Consider the following 16,833-nt stretch of genomic DNA (forward strand, 5'->3'; position numbering starts at 1 on the left):
TATGGTAACTGGGTAACGAAGGATTTAGGGTTAGAATGAAAGGAAATATTGTGAGTGACTGAGTGTGTGACCGTCTCTCTGCTTATTTAAGTTTTTTTTTTTTTTTTTTTTTTTTTTTTTTTTTTAATTATAAGGGTCTACGGGTCGGGTAGGGTCCCATCAATCAGACCCAGACCCGGACCCAAATTAATTTACTAAGACCCATACCCGACCCATGCCCATTGGGTCCCAAAAAATTAGACCCAGACCCGACCCATTAGGGGTCCGACCCGAAGGGTCTGGGTCGGGTCCCCGACCCACTGCCATCCCTAATCGCACGAGCTTTCCAACTAGTATTATTATTATTATATAATTATTAAATACGGAGTATTACATCTTCGGTCCGGTCAGTCCGGTCCAAGACCGGTTAGTTTAGGTCCAGACCGAATGGACCAAATTTCACGTTTTTAATGATGCAACATTAAAATAATATGAATCAAATTAATATTGTATCTTCAAAAGACATTATAAATTAGTATTGTCAATGATTTTCATAAAAAGAGTCGTCTAATTATTTAAATGCATTTTATTTAGCGGAATTAAAATGTAATTATCGTATACGAAATAGTGAAAAAACTAATTTTAGCTCCATTTCGGTCCAAGACCGAACCAGATCAAATATTTTGGGTTTGGTCCGGTCCAAGACCGAAAGTTTTAAGTCCGGTCTTCGGTCCACTAAAATTTTATTTTAGGTCTTCGGTCCGGTCCGGTTTGGTCCGATTCGGTCCGGTCTTGGACCGATTCTCAGCCCTAAATAGAATAGCTTGCTCATTAGCTCAACGAGTTGTGTTGTAAGCTATTTATTTCTTGTTAAAAGAATTGGAGGGAAAGTTACTTAAACTAACTAAAAGTTTGAGATGTTGCACAACATACCTCCAGTCCTCTAAGCACCCCAACAGTTATATCATACTAGTCGTTTGATCCTTGCATTTAAAGGGACTTTTCTTGTATTTAACATAACATAACTTTTTTTTTTGGCACAACATAATTTAATTTTATTAAATTTAAGTTAACTTAGGTAACGTAACATATATAATTAAGTTAGTTTAAATTAAATTTAAATTAATAGAACTTAATTGAATGAAATTTAACTTAACAAAATTTACACTAAGTTAAATAGACTTTATTAGGTATAAATTAACTTAACTTAATTAAACCTTAACTAAATAATGATAAAATTAATTAAACTCAACTATGATTAACTGAATTAAATAAATCTAAATGACTTGGTATAACAGAAGGTCTCCCTCTAGACACTCATTTTCGTCTAAGGCTTCAGACGGTCATATGTGACACATTCACGGCCAAATGTGAACACTTTTTGACAAAAAATTACCTAAACAACAAACACTAGTTATAATATTTTGTCGCTAAATGGTCATATTTTACCATAAAAATGGTCACATATACTCGGTCTGAAATGAGAATTAGCGTTGGTCTAAATTAGAACTGGCAAACAGATCAGGTCGTGTCGTGTTCGTGTCAACTTTAAACGGGTCACCACTACCTCAATCCTAACCCAACTCAATTACATAAACGGGTCATTTGTCTCAACCCTAACCTAACCCATTTAATTTTTCTATAAGCCAACCCGACCTGTTTAACCCATTTATTTTTTAGCAGATCATTTTTAACTCACCCAACCCGTTTAACCCGATAAATTAATGAAATAAACTGAACTTTATAAACCCTATTGTCCCAAAAATGATGAATAAAAATGCTTATTTTAAAGGGGGTTGCAAAACGTCGTCGACGTTTTGTAACGAATCGTCGATGTTTTTTTTAAAAAAAGACCATCACTACCCTTACTCACTCTCTCTCTCTCTACTCTCTTCTCTTACAAATCCCCCAAAGTACAAACTTTAAAAAAAAAATTCAAGACTTTGTATAAATCGATTATGAATATGGACGTTGAAATTAGTATGAATCGAATTGTAATTTTTTTTTTTCTTGTATGAATGGACACAAACATTGAATATGAACTGTGGATAGAAGAAAATATCAAATCAATAGAAGCTTAGAATTTGGGACTATCCAAATTAAATAATCATAAAAAATAATCAATTCCAATTTGTCTTTCACACCTTTCCTTCGTTTCCAGCCTCCACCAACACCATCATCATCAACCTTCTTCTCTTCAAAGCAAAGCATCACCATTTTTAATTACAATATTATTTATATTAATAATAATCCGACGGTAATACGAGTCTCCACGTCTGGGCTGGCCATGGACGATGAATCTTGACGTCTATTAGGCCTGGGACGTTGCTTCTGGGCGTCATCAGTGGGAATGGACGTGGATTATTGGTTCATCCCAAATATATTACGGAACTTTTAAATAAATAGATTATTCGTGTCAGGCTCGTGTTAAAAAGCTCAACCCTAGTCCCTAACCTAAGTTTCGTGTCATGTCATGTCCATGTCAACCAATTACTTAAATGGGTCAACATCTTAACTCTAACCCGCTAATTTCGTGTCAATTCATGTGGTGTTTTTGGTCGTGTCAATAATTGTCACCTCTAAATTCTAAATGTATAATGTACTCCTATAATGTAAGCCAATTGGCAATAGCTAGTTCTCCCATCATCGTTACTCTCTTGCTTCAAGTGGAGGACTCAACAAGCCGTTAATAATTCACTTTAACATCCTTACAAAATTAAATTGTACAGTGAGAGACTGAGAGTGTACTAGCCTGGTATTGTTGGGTGCATTGTAAAGCTGATGATGCCCACCAGATGCTCGATAAAATGTCTAGCAGAAATTCATACATTTGGAAGTTGGAACAATGCACTTTTTGGGTATGCTAACTTGGGTTATGCTTGTTGCTGCCTAACTGCTAAGAAGTTCTTTTGTTGGGTGCAGTTGTCGCTTTTGTTGTCGGGTTTTTGTTGGGTTCAATTGTGGAGTTAAGAGTTACATTGAAGGACTTGAGGTTGACTAGGCAGGTGCATTGTTGCTTTTGTTGTCGGGTTTTTTCGTAGTTTGATCCTTATCGAGCACAATTCTAGATAGTTATGATAAATGTGGATATTGAGGGATGCCAGGAAATTGTCTGATCAGATGAGGGATATCCCTGCTGGATGTAGTTGATCTTAAGTTTTTGCGAATGGAAAGCTATGAAAGTAATCCGCGAATTATATTTGATTTGATGCATGACAAGGACCCGGTGAGTGGACTGCTAATGTTTCTGGCTATGCTTTGAATAGATTGTGCTTTTCAAGTGTTGAGGAAAGTGAGTTTGCATTGTACTCCCTCCGTCCCGGTCAATTGTTGTCCTTTCGTTTTGGCACAAAGACCAAGAAATGAGGAAAAGACCAATAACTAAATGACAAGTGGAACAAATTGAATGAGAATGATCAAATTACTCATCAAGTTCATTCTTAAAATAGAAAGGACAACAAATGACTGAGACACCCAAAAATAGAAAAGGACAACAAATGACCGGGGACAGAGGGAGTATCTTGACTTGATCAGTTCATTTTCAGTAGTAGCTTTTGTTATTTTGCTAGCTTAGCTTCATTAAAGCAAGGTAAAACAAATTCATGCCCATATGGTGCTGTACTCCTGACAGATTTTATATGATTAACACTGTAGTTTAGTACTTGTGAGTTCACTCGTTGACGTGTATTCAAAATGTGGAAGCTTATTGCTTAACAATCAGCTTGTTCTGGGAAACCTGTCATAGCTGCCTTAGCGCAGCATGGTGACGGTGATGATGCAATTAAAGTGTTTGATAAAACGTACATTCTGGGGTTGAACCAAATAGGGCGACCTTTGTTATCATTCTCAGTTCAGGTAGTCACTCGGGTCTTGTAGATTAGGGGTGCTTCTATTCTTCAAAATCATGAAAAATGATCACAATATAACATTCATCATAATGTAGAACATTATACAGCCTACTTGATCTTCTAGGTCGAGCTGGATTGTTGACGTGCCTAGTGAGGATGACTAATGACAATAAAATTGATAATATGGCATTAGTCTGAGTTCAAGTATTTTATCTGCAATACAGCAATGTAGGAAACCAATTGTTGAGCTGCCCAGTCCTATAAATGATAATCTGAGATTAGTAACGAGTCTAACGATTGTGTATTTTATAATTCTATTGCAGGTGATTTGCTGATGAAGCTGGTTTCCAGCTGCTACTTTAGTGTAGCGGAATATAATTTCGTGGGATATGTTCTGGTGCGAACCAATTGAGGTACCCTAGTGGCCTGGTATGGTGTCTATCTGTAATATTGTGTTTGATTAATCTGTTAGAACTCACTTTTCTATAGGGTGATGTTGTTTTGACTGAGCTTGAATGATTTTGTTTCAACCTAGAGCTTAAGCAATTTGCATCATTGCATGTTGCAGTACTATTTGATTTAAACATTATCGCATGTTGTCTGGAATCTGCATAATAAGTGTCTGAGTTACATGTAAATTGCTTTTTAGTTCCCAAGTATGACTTATATCATACAATAATATCAAGTGTATGTATAAGCTTGTAGTTGTACTCTCCTAGTCAATTGGTGGGAAGAGGTCAAATTGACCAATTGTTAAGGTATTCAGAAAACGTAAAATTGGAGAGAGTGAAGCAGTAGCTAAAGTTCACCATCAATAGGCCGATCAATCAACGCGAGGAAAGACCCTTGATCTTCTTGAATAATGGACCAACACACATAGTACATATAACATTTTTTTTTTGTCATAAATGTGGACCGCTAGGTCATAATGACCAAAACTATCATAACAATTTAAATTCAGTTTTAAATCTTATATCACATGAATAGTTAAAACTAAAAGAACTATGCAGCTTGGAGTATTTGTTTACCTATATGCCGTATTAGTTCCGTATATATAAACTTAACTTCCATTTTACTGTTTCTTGTGAACTACTGGACCTCTCTCAATTGATCTAGTATGACTTATATTTATATTCAACATGTACCAACTGCAAAGGAAAGTTTCATACATTTTAAATTAAAGAAATACAATCAGTAGTTATAGTTATGTTTGGGAGCAAGTGGAGGGCTAACCATAGGGAGGGCGAGGACCAGTCTTTGTTTAGGGACATTCTATAATGGACCAAATCACATTGTATGGACTATAGAATATCATTCTTTAGTCTGAACGTGGTCAAGTTTGACTTTAGTCGACTATCAAAGTTAAATGAGGACAATAAGATTGAAATAAAGGTGGTACCTCTTTACTGGTACATCTCTTCACTCTCTCAAGAGTTGAAACGATTGATGTTTGAATGAACAAATATATCAAGCCAGTTCTTCTACTATAGTAAGACCCGGTTTCTCTTATGTACCAATTTTTAACCCACGAAAAGTCAGAAAAGATATATATATATATAAGTCACATTATTCTCACAAAGAAAGGGAAATTTACAAAGACGGATAATTTCTTTGATTTTATCATCTCCTTCTTGTTCTTCGATCACCAACAAATGGGTGGTAGTCTGTCAAAGAATGATCTGATAAACGCGGAGAGAGTTAAGTTAGATAGTCTTAGGAGTGTTGATGGAGCTTGTGTGTTTCCAGGATGTGTGTACTATCCCTCTGATCGGAAGAACTGGATGGCGAACCTGGATCCTGGGAAGCTGGCAATAAAAAATATTGTTTGGCCTGGTACCCATGATTCTGCCACCAAAGGAATGGGCATCCTTGCTGAATGTCAGACCTTGTCTATCTACGAGCAGCTCGTGAAAGGCGTCCGGGTACTTGATGTTCGCATTCAGAAGGATTGTTCGGTTTGCCATGGCTTAATAAAGGGATACAATGTTGATGTGGTTGTGTTTGACGATGTGAAGAGGTTCTTAGCCGAGACTGTGTCCGAGATTATCATCCTTGAGATCAGGACTGAATACGGCTATAATGACCCACCTGAATTTCACAAATACCTGGTGGAAAAACTTGGGGTATACTTAATTCCACAAAATGAGAAAGTCTTTGGTATGACTGTGGCTCAGGTACTCCCTAAACGGGTTATTTGTGTTTGGAAGCCCAGAAACTCGGCAGCTCCTCGGGCGGGTAGCCCGCTTTGGAGTGCTGGGTATTTGAGAGATAATTGGATTAATACTGATCTACCACACACCAAATTTCAGGGAAATTTGAAGAACTTGAGTGAACAACCCCCTGTGACATCTAGGAAGTTTTTCTACCGGGTCGAAAGTACTGTTACCCCACAAGCAGATGCAGATGCAGTCCTTCTATATTTCAAAACTCTTTGGGGTGGGTTTAGTACAGAATATGCAAGTTTGTTTCTAGGTCAGTGCTCTTCCAAGGGCATTATTGATCGCTTGCAGGTATTCTCCACTGATTTCATTCAAGATGATTTTGTGGATGCTTGCATCGGCCTCAATGATTCCAGAGTACGTCAATTGGGAACTTGGTCAGGCCCATTTGGTCGCCTCGTTTCTTACGTAAAAGAGTTTCGTCCCCAGAGAGACGAACTATGATCACATCGATAAGCTCATTTCGCAAATACGTTTTCGTTCATACTTGGGCCTGGATCACTTTTGCCAGGGTTGAAATATTTTTCTTCATTGATTTGTTCACTTGTATTATTGTATAAACTTTGTTTGAATAAGATCCTCAGGGTTGGAATAATTTTGTATTTATTGTTATGTTCCCCTGTATATTGTGCCCTTGTATGTATACACTAAAATTTGAGAGAGACGGTCTTTTAATAAGTTATTGAGAGATTAGTCCTCTGTATCCTTTTAATTGTATTTCGTGACCCTTTTGATGTTGATGGTGACATAGTAATTTCGTATCTATTTACATAATAAATGTACCTATTTTATCTTTAATCATGATTTGTTTGTACCTATTTTATTACCTATAATAACCTTTTTTCTTAAAATTGTAAAATAGTCTCTCAATAAACTTATTGAGAGACCGTCTTTCACAAGACCTACTCGTATGTATATGTATTGATGTATCGAGAGGATTTACACTTTGTTCGAGTAAGATCAAATGTTTTTTTAGGTTTAGGGCCATGCTTTTACATATGATAACGAGCAAGCGGAGGAGGATAACCGTCAATGTCGGCTTGATCGAGCATTATGCAATGAAGTGTGGTCTAACTGTTTTCCGCGAGCCAAAATGCTCCATCTTGATAGGAAATGCTCCATCTTGATAGGAAATGGTCGGACCATGCACCTATTAAGCTTTTGTTGAATGGAAGGGAGATGGGGAGCTCAATGGGGGGTGGGGGGGGGGGGGAAGAAGCCATTCCGTTTTGAACAAATTTGGGTTTGGGAGGATTGGTGTGAGGATACGGTGTACGTGGAATGATGGAGAAGATTCGGTCGATGCCTTTGTCTCGGTGTGCGGAGGGGTTGCAGAAATGGAAGGGTACGAGTATAGGTAAGATTATGTGTGACACCCCGCGATAGCCGAAATATAACTAAAAAAATGTTAAGCGGAAATTATGAAATATTAAAAACTTTTTATTACTAGTTAAAGTTTAACATGCGGGAGTCACTAATAAAATGAAACAAGTGCAATGATAAGTAAACTTAGATGATTACAAACCAAGTCTAACAAATAAAGGGGGAAAAGATATCCCACGAATAACAAGTCTAAAATATGAGTTTAAGCATAACGATAGACAAAAATCCAACGGTCAAGGTACTCGCTAGCTCACACATGTCTTCACCCCATAAATGCACCAACTAATACCTGTCATTCATGTAAACATGAACGCCACAGTCAGTGGGGAGTAACTCAAGGTTCTCCCAGCCACATTATATCAAAATGAACATAACAAAGAACTCAAATAAGACAAGGCATAATAAATACGGGATATAATTCACTTGAATAAATAAGCATAAGATCATTCACGTTAGAATAATTAGAAAAAGCAAGATAGAATAGCAAATGAGCATATCATAGGCATATTTAAATAAGTGAAGTAAAGGAAAGAACATAGATAGGGTTAGTTAATCACAAGCACGAATTCCAATGAAATGTGACATATGCGACTATCTAAATTACACAAAACTAGTACTTAAGTCATGTAACACCCCCATATACCAAGGAGCCTTAACAAGACATTGCCTATCATATAAAGGCGTTACCATCTCGGTTGCCCGATGAAAGCAATCATCAAAAGTCGATAAAAGAACATTTACAAGTTATTACAAGTGATTAAACCAAAACTACTGATACAAAAGATACAACTCAACACTCGTATGTGAACTATCTGTGGCGTAACTCGTGAAAGACCCTTCCCTGCCAAGACTCCAGCTAACTTCCAGACATCACCTGTAAGACCGACTGCTCACCATAAGGGGTCACGGCAGACACAACAGAAGCAAACAAGAAACAACCACACAAGGTCAGTAACTGCGGACAACACATCAACAACAGCCAATTCACTACAGACACAACAAAACACACACACACGAGCCATCACCACTCCAATCAATCACCGTCACCGACTGTCCACTGGACCAGCCTGTTGGGAAATGTGTCCTCATCAATAGTGCGATCACGTGATTTAAATATCGTTATTGAATCTCATTTTAAGAATACAATTGGGAAGTAATATTGTTACTGTCAACTGGTCAACATATATCGGTAATGATTGGCTGACTAGAGTTTGACATTACTGTCGTGTGACGGTGGTGATCAGTTGACCCCCTAGGTCATACCTATAGGGCAATTCTCTTAATTGATCATTTAATTAATCGTATAATGTTACGAGTTAATTAAATTATTTGAAAAATTGACGGACAATTTTGGAAGTAAAATTTACGTATCAAATTGAAATGTGATTAAATGAGATACGGTCTGAGTAATTGAATTGTATCATTACTCGGATGAAATTATTGTTTAAAGAAACGATTGGACTTGAATGAATTATTATAAATGCGATTTATAAAAGGGCAAAATATTTTGGTACAAGTAATTATGAATTACTAGGTCAATTTTGTATATGACGTATTTTAATTAATACGTTGATTTTTAATATGTTAAAAATACATAAACAATTTATGTTACATATGACATGTGACATATTGACAATTGACATAATAATATGGAATCCATATTATACAAATGTGCCGAAAATTTGGAGGAGGATTAGGATTAATATTGTGTTTACAATTAGTGGTAAACATAATGATTATATTAGGAGAGTAGGCATGCAACCCTATTTACCTTGTGAAGGCAAACTAATGCATGCATTGGGTCTTTCTCTTCCCCTCTCCTCTCCTCTTACACGGTTGAAAAAGAAAAAAAAGGGCAAAGTGTTTTTGTCTTTTAATTTTTAACATACACTACATGCAAGAGTGCATTATTCATTCATGTAATTACACTTCTAAAAGCATTAAGTTTTAGAAAGAAAAAATCCTCTAAAATCTCTCTCTCTCAACCGGTTTTGAGAGCTCAAAAACCAAATATTTTTGGTTCAATTTTTCTACAAAATTAATATCACACTAGTATTTGTAATATTAATTTGATTAAGAGAAAGCCTTGGGTATAATACATAGGGAGAGATCTTACACTTAGATCTTTGTTCTTCCATTGGAAAAGCTCAAGAACAAGAAGAGAAAGGAGATCTCTCTTGTGCCCAAATAGCCGAAATATTGAATGTAAGGACATTATTTCTCTTCTTTTATATTATTGTTTGCATGCATAAAATCCGTAATTAATTTTATGACAAATTATTTTGACATATAAGAGTATGTTAAATATGTATATGAATCTACATTTCTTTCAATCGGTATCAAGAGCCACGGTTGTTTGCATGCAAATTGGTTAAAAGTTTTTCCGAGTTATATGAATAACAAAATAAAACTTGAAAAATTTGTGTTATTATGATATATCACGAAATAATTACATGCATGTTAATATTTCTGGTCCTAAAGTGTTTTAGGATATTTTGGTTAATTTTTCGGATTTTTATTGTTCATATTTAATAATAATGACATTTAAATGTGATTTTATGAGAAAAAATGTCATTTTTGGTCGAAAATTAGCTATACTTCGAATTTTCACTTGGTTTTTGGATATGTTGTTACATATATTATTTTGAGATAACCTGTAAATTTTCATAATTTTTGGACTTGTTATGCTCGAAAAATGATTTTTTTATCATTAAATTCGGATTTAAGAGAATAATAGGTTAATATGAGTTAAATTTCGAATCTGGTCATAGAAAATTTATATGTTGTCACATGCAATTTTACAAGATGTGTGTAAAATAATTGGCTATAAAGAAGTCTTTTAGCATGATTTATGAATTTTTGAAGAAAAATGGCATAAATAGTGACATTATTAGTTGAAAATTAATAAAACATAATCTATGACTTAGGAAAAACGTCTAATGTTGCATTTTATTATATTTTTCAGATCTAAATTGAAAAGTTAATGAAAATAATTTTTCCATGTTTTTATGATTATTTTATTAAATATCGATAAACCGCAACATTGTTTTTCCGGAAAAATTTCGAAATTTTTAACCTAAGATTTTGAACATTATGAGTGTCATGGAATTTTTCCAGAATGTTCATGAATTTAAATTTCAAATTTCAAATTTATTTGAAATTTTTGGATTTATTTGAAGTTTAATAGCTTATTTTTGTAATTTTTGTCCATTTATGAACAATTTTGTAAATAAAAGTTAATTATGGTCAAATTACTAGTGGAGACTATATTTTGAGTCCTAAGAGGTTAGGGTAATTAACTTATGCATAAATATGAGTTTATGTATTTTTGTGATTATAAAATGTTGAAATCACGCAAATCCGTAAAAACCGAGTAATATACGATATTGGCTAATTAAAAGGCGATTTAGCATAAAAATTGAGCATGTTCATACATATTATAATGCTGCATTTTCCTTATGATTGTCATAATTTTAATTTATGTAATTTTGAATTATGTAATTTTACTTAGTATGGCCTTAAATTTTAATTGGTATTTCCCGAAATGTATGGGAATATCGATTCGGTTGTAATTTTTATTGTGATCTCGTATCACCGTTTTGTAATATTTAATAGATTTATTTTATTCTAGTTACAAATGTATAATAGGAAATTATGTAATTTATTATGTAATTTTATTCATTCCGGAGTTCCAAAAGACGGATTACTTCAAAAATGGCGATACATAAAGACGGTGTTACCTCGAGATGCGTGCACAACCGAAGTTCAAGGGACCAAAGGAGTTGGTTTCCGAATATGTAATAGATTAATAGTTTTTCTATTTTAGGAAAGGCCATACTAGGATTTATTTATCTTTATGCTTGCATTTTATTTTATGTCACATGCATCGCTAAATCGCCATAACTAAACATGCATTGTCTTATTTTATCGAGTTTATCGACCGTGTCAATTCGAATTATCGTAGTTCACCGCTTTAGTTCACTTAAAACGTGATAGATAATAAATTGACATGACCTCTCGCTAAAACAAACAATTGAGACATAGCCTTACCAAATAGTAGAAACCATGAAAACCTATTTCGCGAGGGAGTGCACTCGGCCCTACCGGGGTACAAACCTTGTTACGTAGGGGAAGTGGGTGATGAGTGTTAATCCACCGAGTTCATGTTAATGAGGGTTTCATCGGCCATACCGTGCCCAAGTTGATGTGGATTTGGATAATGGACACATTTATTCGAAATTTGGATTGAGCTCAACGGAAGTATTCGCGACCGTAGTTGCATGTGTTCCGGGCTATAGATAAATATTAGAGTAAATTTATCGACCAAGAGTTCTAAAAGTAGAATCGATTAAAACGTTAATCCACCGAGTTATATTGATAAGGGTTTCATCGGCCATACCGTGCCTAAGTCGATATGAATTTGGGTCTTGGAATCATTTATTATAGTTGGGTAGAGGTCACTATATAAATGTTCATATCTTGTTAAATTTGCAAGTATGATTTAAAAAGACAAATGTTAATATTTCCTTTCCTCCATATTTGTAGTGCATTACAATGAATCCAACAAATGCTACCGCACCAATTACTATTGAGTCATATCACCATGTTCTTGACGACGTATGCTCCAACAATAATTTCGATACAACTAGAGAACTTCATTTCGGGATAGGTTCGGATGGAAACCTTAATTTCATCACCACTTCTAAACCACCTACTACTACTAGACCACGTGTGAGTCCGTCTCAGGAAGACTACCTCACACGATCTATAGGGTCTTTATCTCTGGAAGATAAGGATGCCAAAGCTAGTGGGAGCTCTAGCAATCAAGTTCTTGCTTCCAAGGGTAAAAGGTTCAAGAAGAAAGGGAAGAAAGTCAAAAACTTCAAGCAAGTTAATGATGAGTGCCATTATTGCTATGGCATGGGACATTGGCTAAGGAATTGCCCTATGTATTTGCGAAATATAAGGGAGGGACTCATTACTCCAAAAGGTACAATTCCTAAAGAAATTTATGTTATTGATATAAATTATACTTCCACTACGACATGGGTACTTGATACCGGTTGTGGTTCTCACCTTTGTAATCATTTACAGGGTTTAAGAGATGTGGAGAAGCTTAGCAAGGGAGATGTGGATCTTCGACTTGGAAATGGAGCTCGGGTAGCGGCCGAATCCAAAGGAACTTATGTTCTAGCTTTGCCAAACGGTTTTGAGTTGTATTTGCATAATTGTTTTTATGTTCCTACGCTCTCTAAAAACATTATTTCAATCGCCATGCTAGACATGGACGGTTTTTGTTTTGTCATTAAGAACAATCGTTGCTCTATTTCTAGGAATGATTTGGTTATTGGCCAAGCTTCTTCCATTAATGGCATTTACATTTTAGAGACCTCAAATCCGACAAATGATATTTATAACATTCAATCAAAGAAACTCAAAACAAGTGACCCAAGTGAAGCGTTCATTTGGCATTGTCGATTAGGTCACATAAACGAGAATCGCATCAAAAGATTAATTTCTACTAATGTGATTACACCATTTGATTATCAATCATTTGGTACATGCGAATATTGCCTACTTGGCAAGATGACTCGTAATCCTTTTAGTGGTAAAGGGACACGAGCTAGTGAGCTATTGGGACTCATACACACCGATGTATGTGGACCAATGAGTATCACCGCTCGTGGTAATTATGACTACTTTATAACCTTCACCGATGACTTAAGTAGACATGGGCATGTCTATTTGATGAAACATAAGAGTGAAGCGTTTGAGAAATTCAAGGAATTTCAAAACAAAGTAGAGAACCAATTGAACAAAAAGGTAAAAGCACTACGTTCCGATCGTGGTGGTGAATACCTAAGCCTTGAATTTGATTCACACTTGAAAGGTTGTGGTATTATATCACAACTTTCTCCACCCGGAACACCACAACTCAATGGTGTTGCCGAAAGGAGGAATCGAACCCTACTTGATATGGTTCGATCCATGATGAGCCAAACCGAGTTACCGAACTCGTTTTGGGGATTTGCGCTTCAAACCGCAATTAGATCTTTGAACAATAGTCCCACTAAATCCACCGAAAAGACTCCATATGAGATGTGGACGGGAAAAGTTCCTAATATATCCTATATGAGGATTTGGGGAAGTGATGCTTACGTCAAGACTAAAGCCGACAATAAGCTTGCCCCGAGATCCGAAAAATGCACCTTTGTAGGTTACCCCTCGCATTGTCGAGGATACTACTTCTATAAACCTCAAGAAAACAAAGTGTTTGTGTCTAGTGAGGCTGTCTTCTTAGAAAGTCAATTTATTTCTAAGAGACAGAGTGGGAGAAATTTTGAACTTGATGAAGTTCAAGAGCCACAAACCGAGGTAGAGACGCAAGAAGATGTTCCTTCGTCGTCTAACGCAGTTGTACCTCCTCCACTAAGAAGGACGGGCCGAGTAATTCGCCATCCCGATCGATATGTGGGACTTATCGAGGAAGATGGAACACTCGATGTGTTGCTTATGGAAAGTGACGAGCCCGCCACCTACAAGGCCGCAATCTCTAGTCCTAATTCCAACTTATGGCTTGAAGCCATGAAGTCCGAAATGGATTCTATGCTTGAAAACCAAGTTTGGGACTTGGTAGATTTGCCTAAAGGGGCAAGACCCCTTCAATGCAAATGGATATTCAAAGTCAAGAATGGCATAGAAGGACATGACGATGTCTACAAAGCTAGGCTAGTGGCAAAAGGATTTACCCAAGTCCAAGGTCTCCATTATGATGAGACCTTCGCCCCCGTAGCCATGCTAAGATCCATACGGATTTTGTTAGCGATCGCCGCATTTCATGATTATGAAATTTGGCAAATGGATGTCAAAACCGCTTTTCTAAATGGGCATTTAGAAGAGGAGGTGTACATGATACAACCCGAAGGTTTTGTTGATTCTAAAAATCCTAACAAAGTGTGCAAGCTTAAGAGATCCATTTATGGTCTTAAGCAAGCATCTAGAAGTTCGAATCATCGATTCAATCATGTTATAAAGGAAAATGGTTTCACTCGAAATGTTGAGGAACCATGTTTATACATGAAATTTAGTGGGAGCAATGTTGTGTTCCTAATCTTGTATGTCGATGACATACTACTCATTGGAAATGATATTCCAATGTTGTCTTCTGTTAAGAAGTGGTTAGGTAACCACTTCCAAATGAAGGATTTAGGAGAGGCACAACGCATATTAGGTATCCGGATCTATAGAGATAGATCAAAGAGGATATTGGCACTAAGTCAAGAGTCTTATGTCGATAAGATTCTTCGACGATTCAGCATGGACAAATCCAAAAGGGGTTTGGTACCTATGGTAACCGGGACGATATTGAGCAAGACTCAATCTCCCTCCGAACCCCATGATGTTGAACGCATAAAGATGATCCCTTATGCTTCCGCTGTCGGATCAATCATGTACGCCATGATATGCACACGTCCTGATGTCTCGTATGCTTTGAGTATGACGAGCAGATATCAAGCAAAACCAGGTGAGAGTCACTGGATTGCAGTCAAAAACATCCTTAAGTACTTGAGAAGAACTAAGGATTCTATCCTTGTGTTTGGAGGAGACACTGAGTTGCGTGTTACAGGATACACGGACTCAAGTTTTCAAACAGATAGAGATGACATGAAATCACAAGCGGGTTTCGTGTTTATGCTCAATGGTGGTGCCGTAAGCTGGAGAAGCTTCAAGGAAGCTGTAACCGCGGATTCATCAACGGAGGCTGAGTACATAGCAGCATCAGAAGCTGCCAAGGAAGCTATGTGGATCAAGCAATTCACGGAAGGTCTAAAAGTAGTACCTACCGCCAATGATCCCATCACTCTCTATTGTGATAATAGTGGGACGATCTTCCAAGCTAAAGAGCCAAAGTCTAGTAATAGATCTAGACATGTACTTAGAAAGTATCATGTAATACGAGATTTCATTGAAAGAAAGGAAATTGCGATTTGTAAGGTTAGGACGGATGACAACATAGCCGATCCGCTCACCAAGCCTTTATCGCAGGCTAAGCATGATGGACATGTTACGTCCATGGGACTTAAACATGTACCAAGTTTTTGTTAGATTTTGAAATGGAATAAAAGTGTTGTTTTTGTTCATGTTCATAATCGCATTTGTCTTTTATCTTTAATTTATACTTTGTTATATCCAAACGGGTTGTAGAGACAATTGAACCCCGTTAAAGTGAACACGGATTAACATAGTATTTGCCCATAGTCACTTATATGAGGTGACGTCTCGAAGTGACTAGAGTGTGAGGCGATTGATGGCAAGTTCAAGTGCCATAGAGTCATAAGAGATGACTAGTCGATCACATAGGCAGACTGTTAGGAACATTTTGTCGGGCCTAATGACCGCTTATAGAGTTCTGGCAAATTTATATATAGCCTGGTCGTGGCGAGAGCTACTATAGTATTCTAATGAGTCGATTCTTTTGACTAAAGACTATTCGCCTAAGATGACACAGTTTCAGATTAACTTTGATTTGTGTTACTACGACCTTCGTAAATGGGGTCAAATGGGCATATTTTGGGTTATGATGGCTGTGGCTAGTCGAAGGGAATGAGTGCGATAGGAATTGTCCACCCCTAGTCAGGGTTATAAAAATATCTCAGGGCCACTCGAGGAGTAATGAACTGGAAATGCGTGGCCACGCTCGGAAAGTATCTATGATAGATAAGTCCGGTCAATCAGTTATTCTCCAGATCGAGGAAACCACTCTCGATATGATCACTTGCAAGTACGACCTGAAAGACACCTTGCATTGAGTGGGAGATAGTAATAGGACAAGAGAATTGGTGACGCACACTTGTCGAGGACAAGTGGGAGATTGTTGGGAAATGTGTCCTCATCAATAGTGCGATCACGTGATTTAAATATCGTTATTGAATCTCATTTTAAGAATACAATTGGGAAGTAATATTGTTACTGTCAACTGGTCAACATATATCGGTAATGATTGGCTGACTAGAGTTTGACATTCTTTTGTCGTGTGACGGTGGTGATCAGATTGACCCCTAGGTCATACCTATAGGGCAATTCTCTTAATTGATCATTTAATTAATCGTATAATGTTACGAGTTAATTAAATTATTTGAAAAATTGACGGACAATTTTGGAAGTAAAATTTACGTATCAAATTGAAATGTGATTAAATGAGATACGGTCTGAGTAATTGAATTGTATCATTACTCGGATGAAATTATTGTTTAAAGAAACGATTGGACTTGAATGAATTATTATAAATGCGATTTATAAAAGGGCAAAATATTTTGGTACAAGTAATTATGAATTACTAGGTCAATTTTGTATATGACGTATTTTAATTAATACGTTGATTTTTAATATGTTAAAAATACATA

The 16,833-nt window shown here is 36.4% G+C and overlaps 1 protein-coding gene across 3 annotated transcripts; it reads left to right on the forward strand.

The window, feature by feature from the left end:
• The first annotated feature begins 1,921 nt into the window (after positions 1-1,921).
• On the forward strand, positions 1,922-6,692 carry LOC141599521 (uncharacterized). Of its 3 annotated transcripts, none has more exons than XM_074419553.1 (3): positions 1,922-3,205; positions 4,151-4,256; positions 5,574-6,692. In XM_074419553.1, the coding sequence occupies exon 3, from the start codon at positions 5,609-5,611 to the stop codon at positions 6,488-6,490; it is 882 nt and encodes a 293-aa protein (XP_074275654.1). In that variant the 5' UTR covers positions 1,922-3,205; positions 4,151-4,256; positions 5,574-5,608; the 3' UTR covers positions 6,491-6,692. The 3 variants fall into 3 exon arrangements, with proteins under 3 accessions (XP_074275654.1, XP_074275655.1, XP_074275653.1); XM_074419554.1 differs by lacking the exon at positions 1,922-3,205 and adding an exon at positions 3,510-3,834; XM_074419552.1 differs by lacking the exons at positions 1,922-3,205; positions 4,151-4,256 and having other exon boundaries at positions 5,082-6,692.
• The last annotated feature ends 10,141 nt before the right edge of the window (positions 6,693-16,833 follow it).

The sequence above is a fragment of the Silene latifolia genome, chromosome 9, assembly GCF_048544455.1.
Source record: "Silene latifolia isolate original U9 population chromosome 9, ASM4854445v1, whole genome shotgun sequence".
In the NCBI taxonomy this organism is placed as follows: domain Eukaryota; kingdom Viridiplantae; phylum Streptophyta; class Magnoliopsida; order Caryophyllales; family Caryophyllaceae; genus Silene; species Silene latifolia.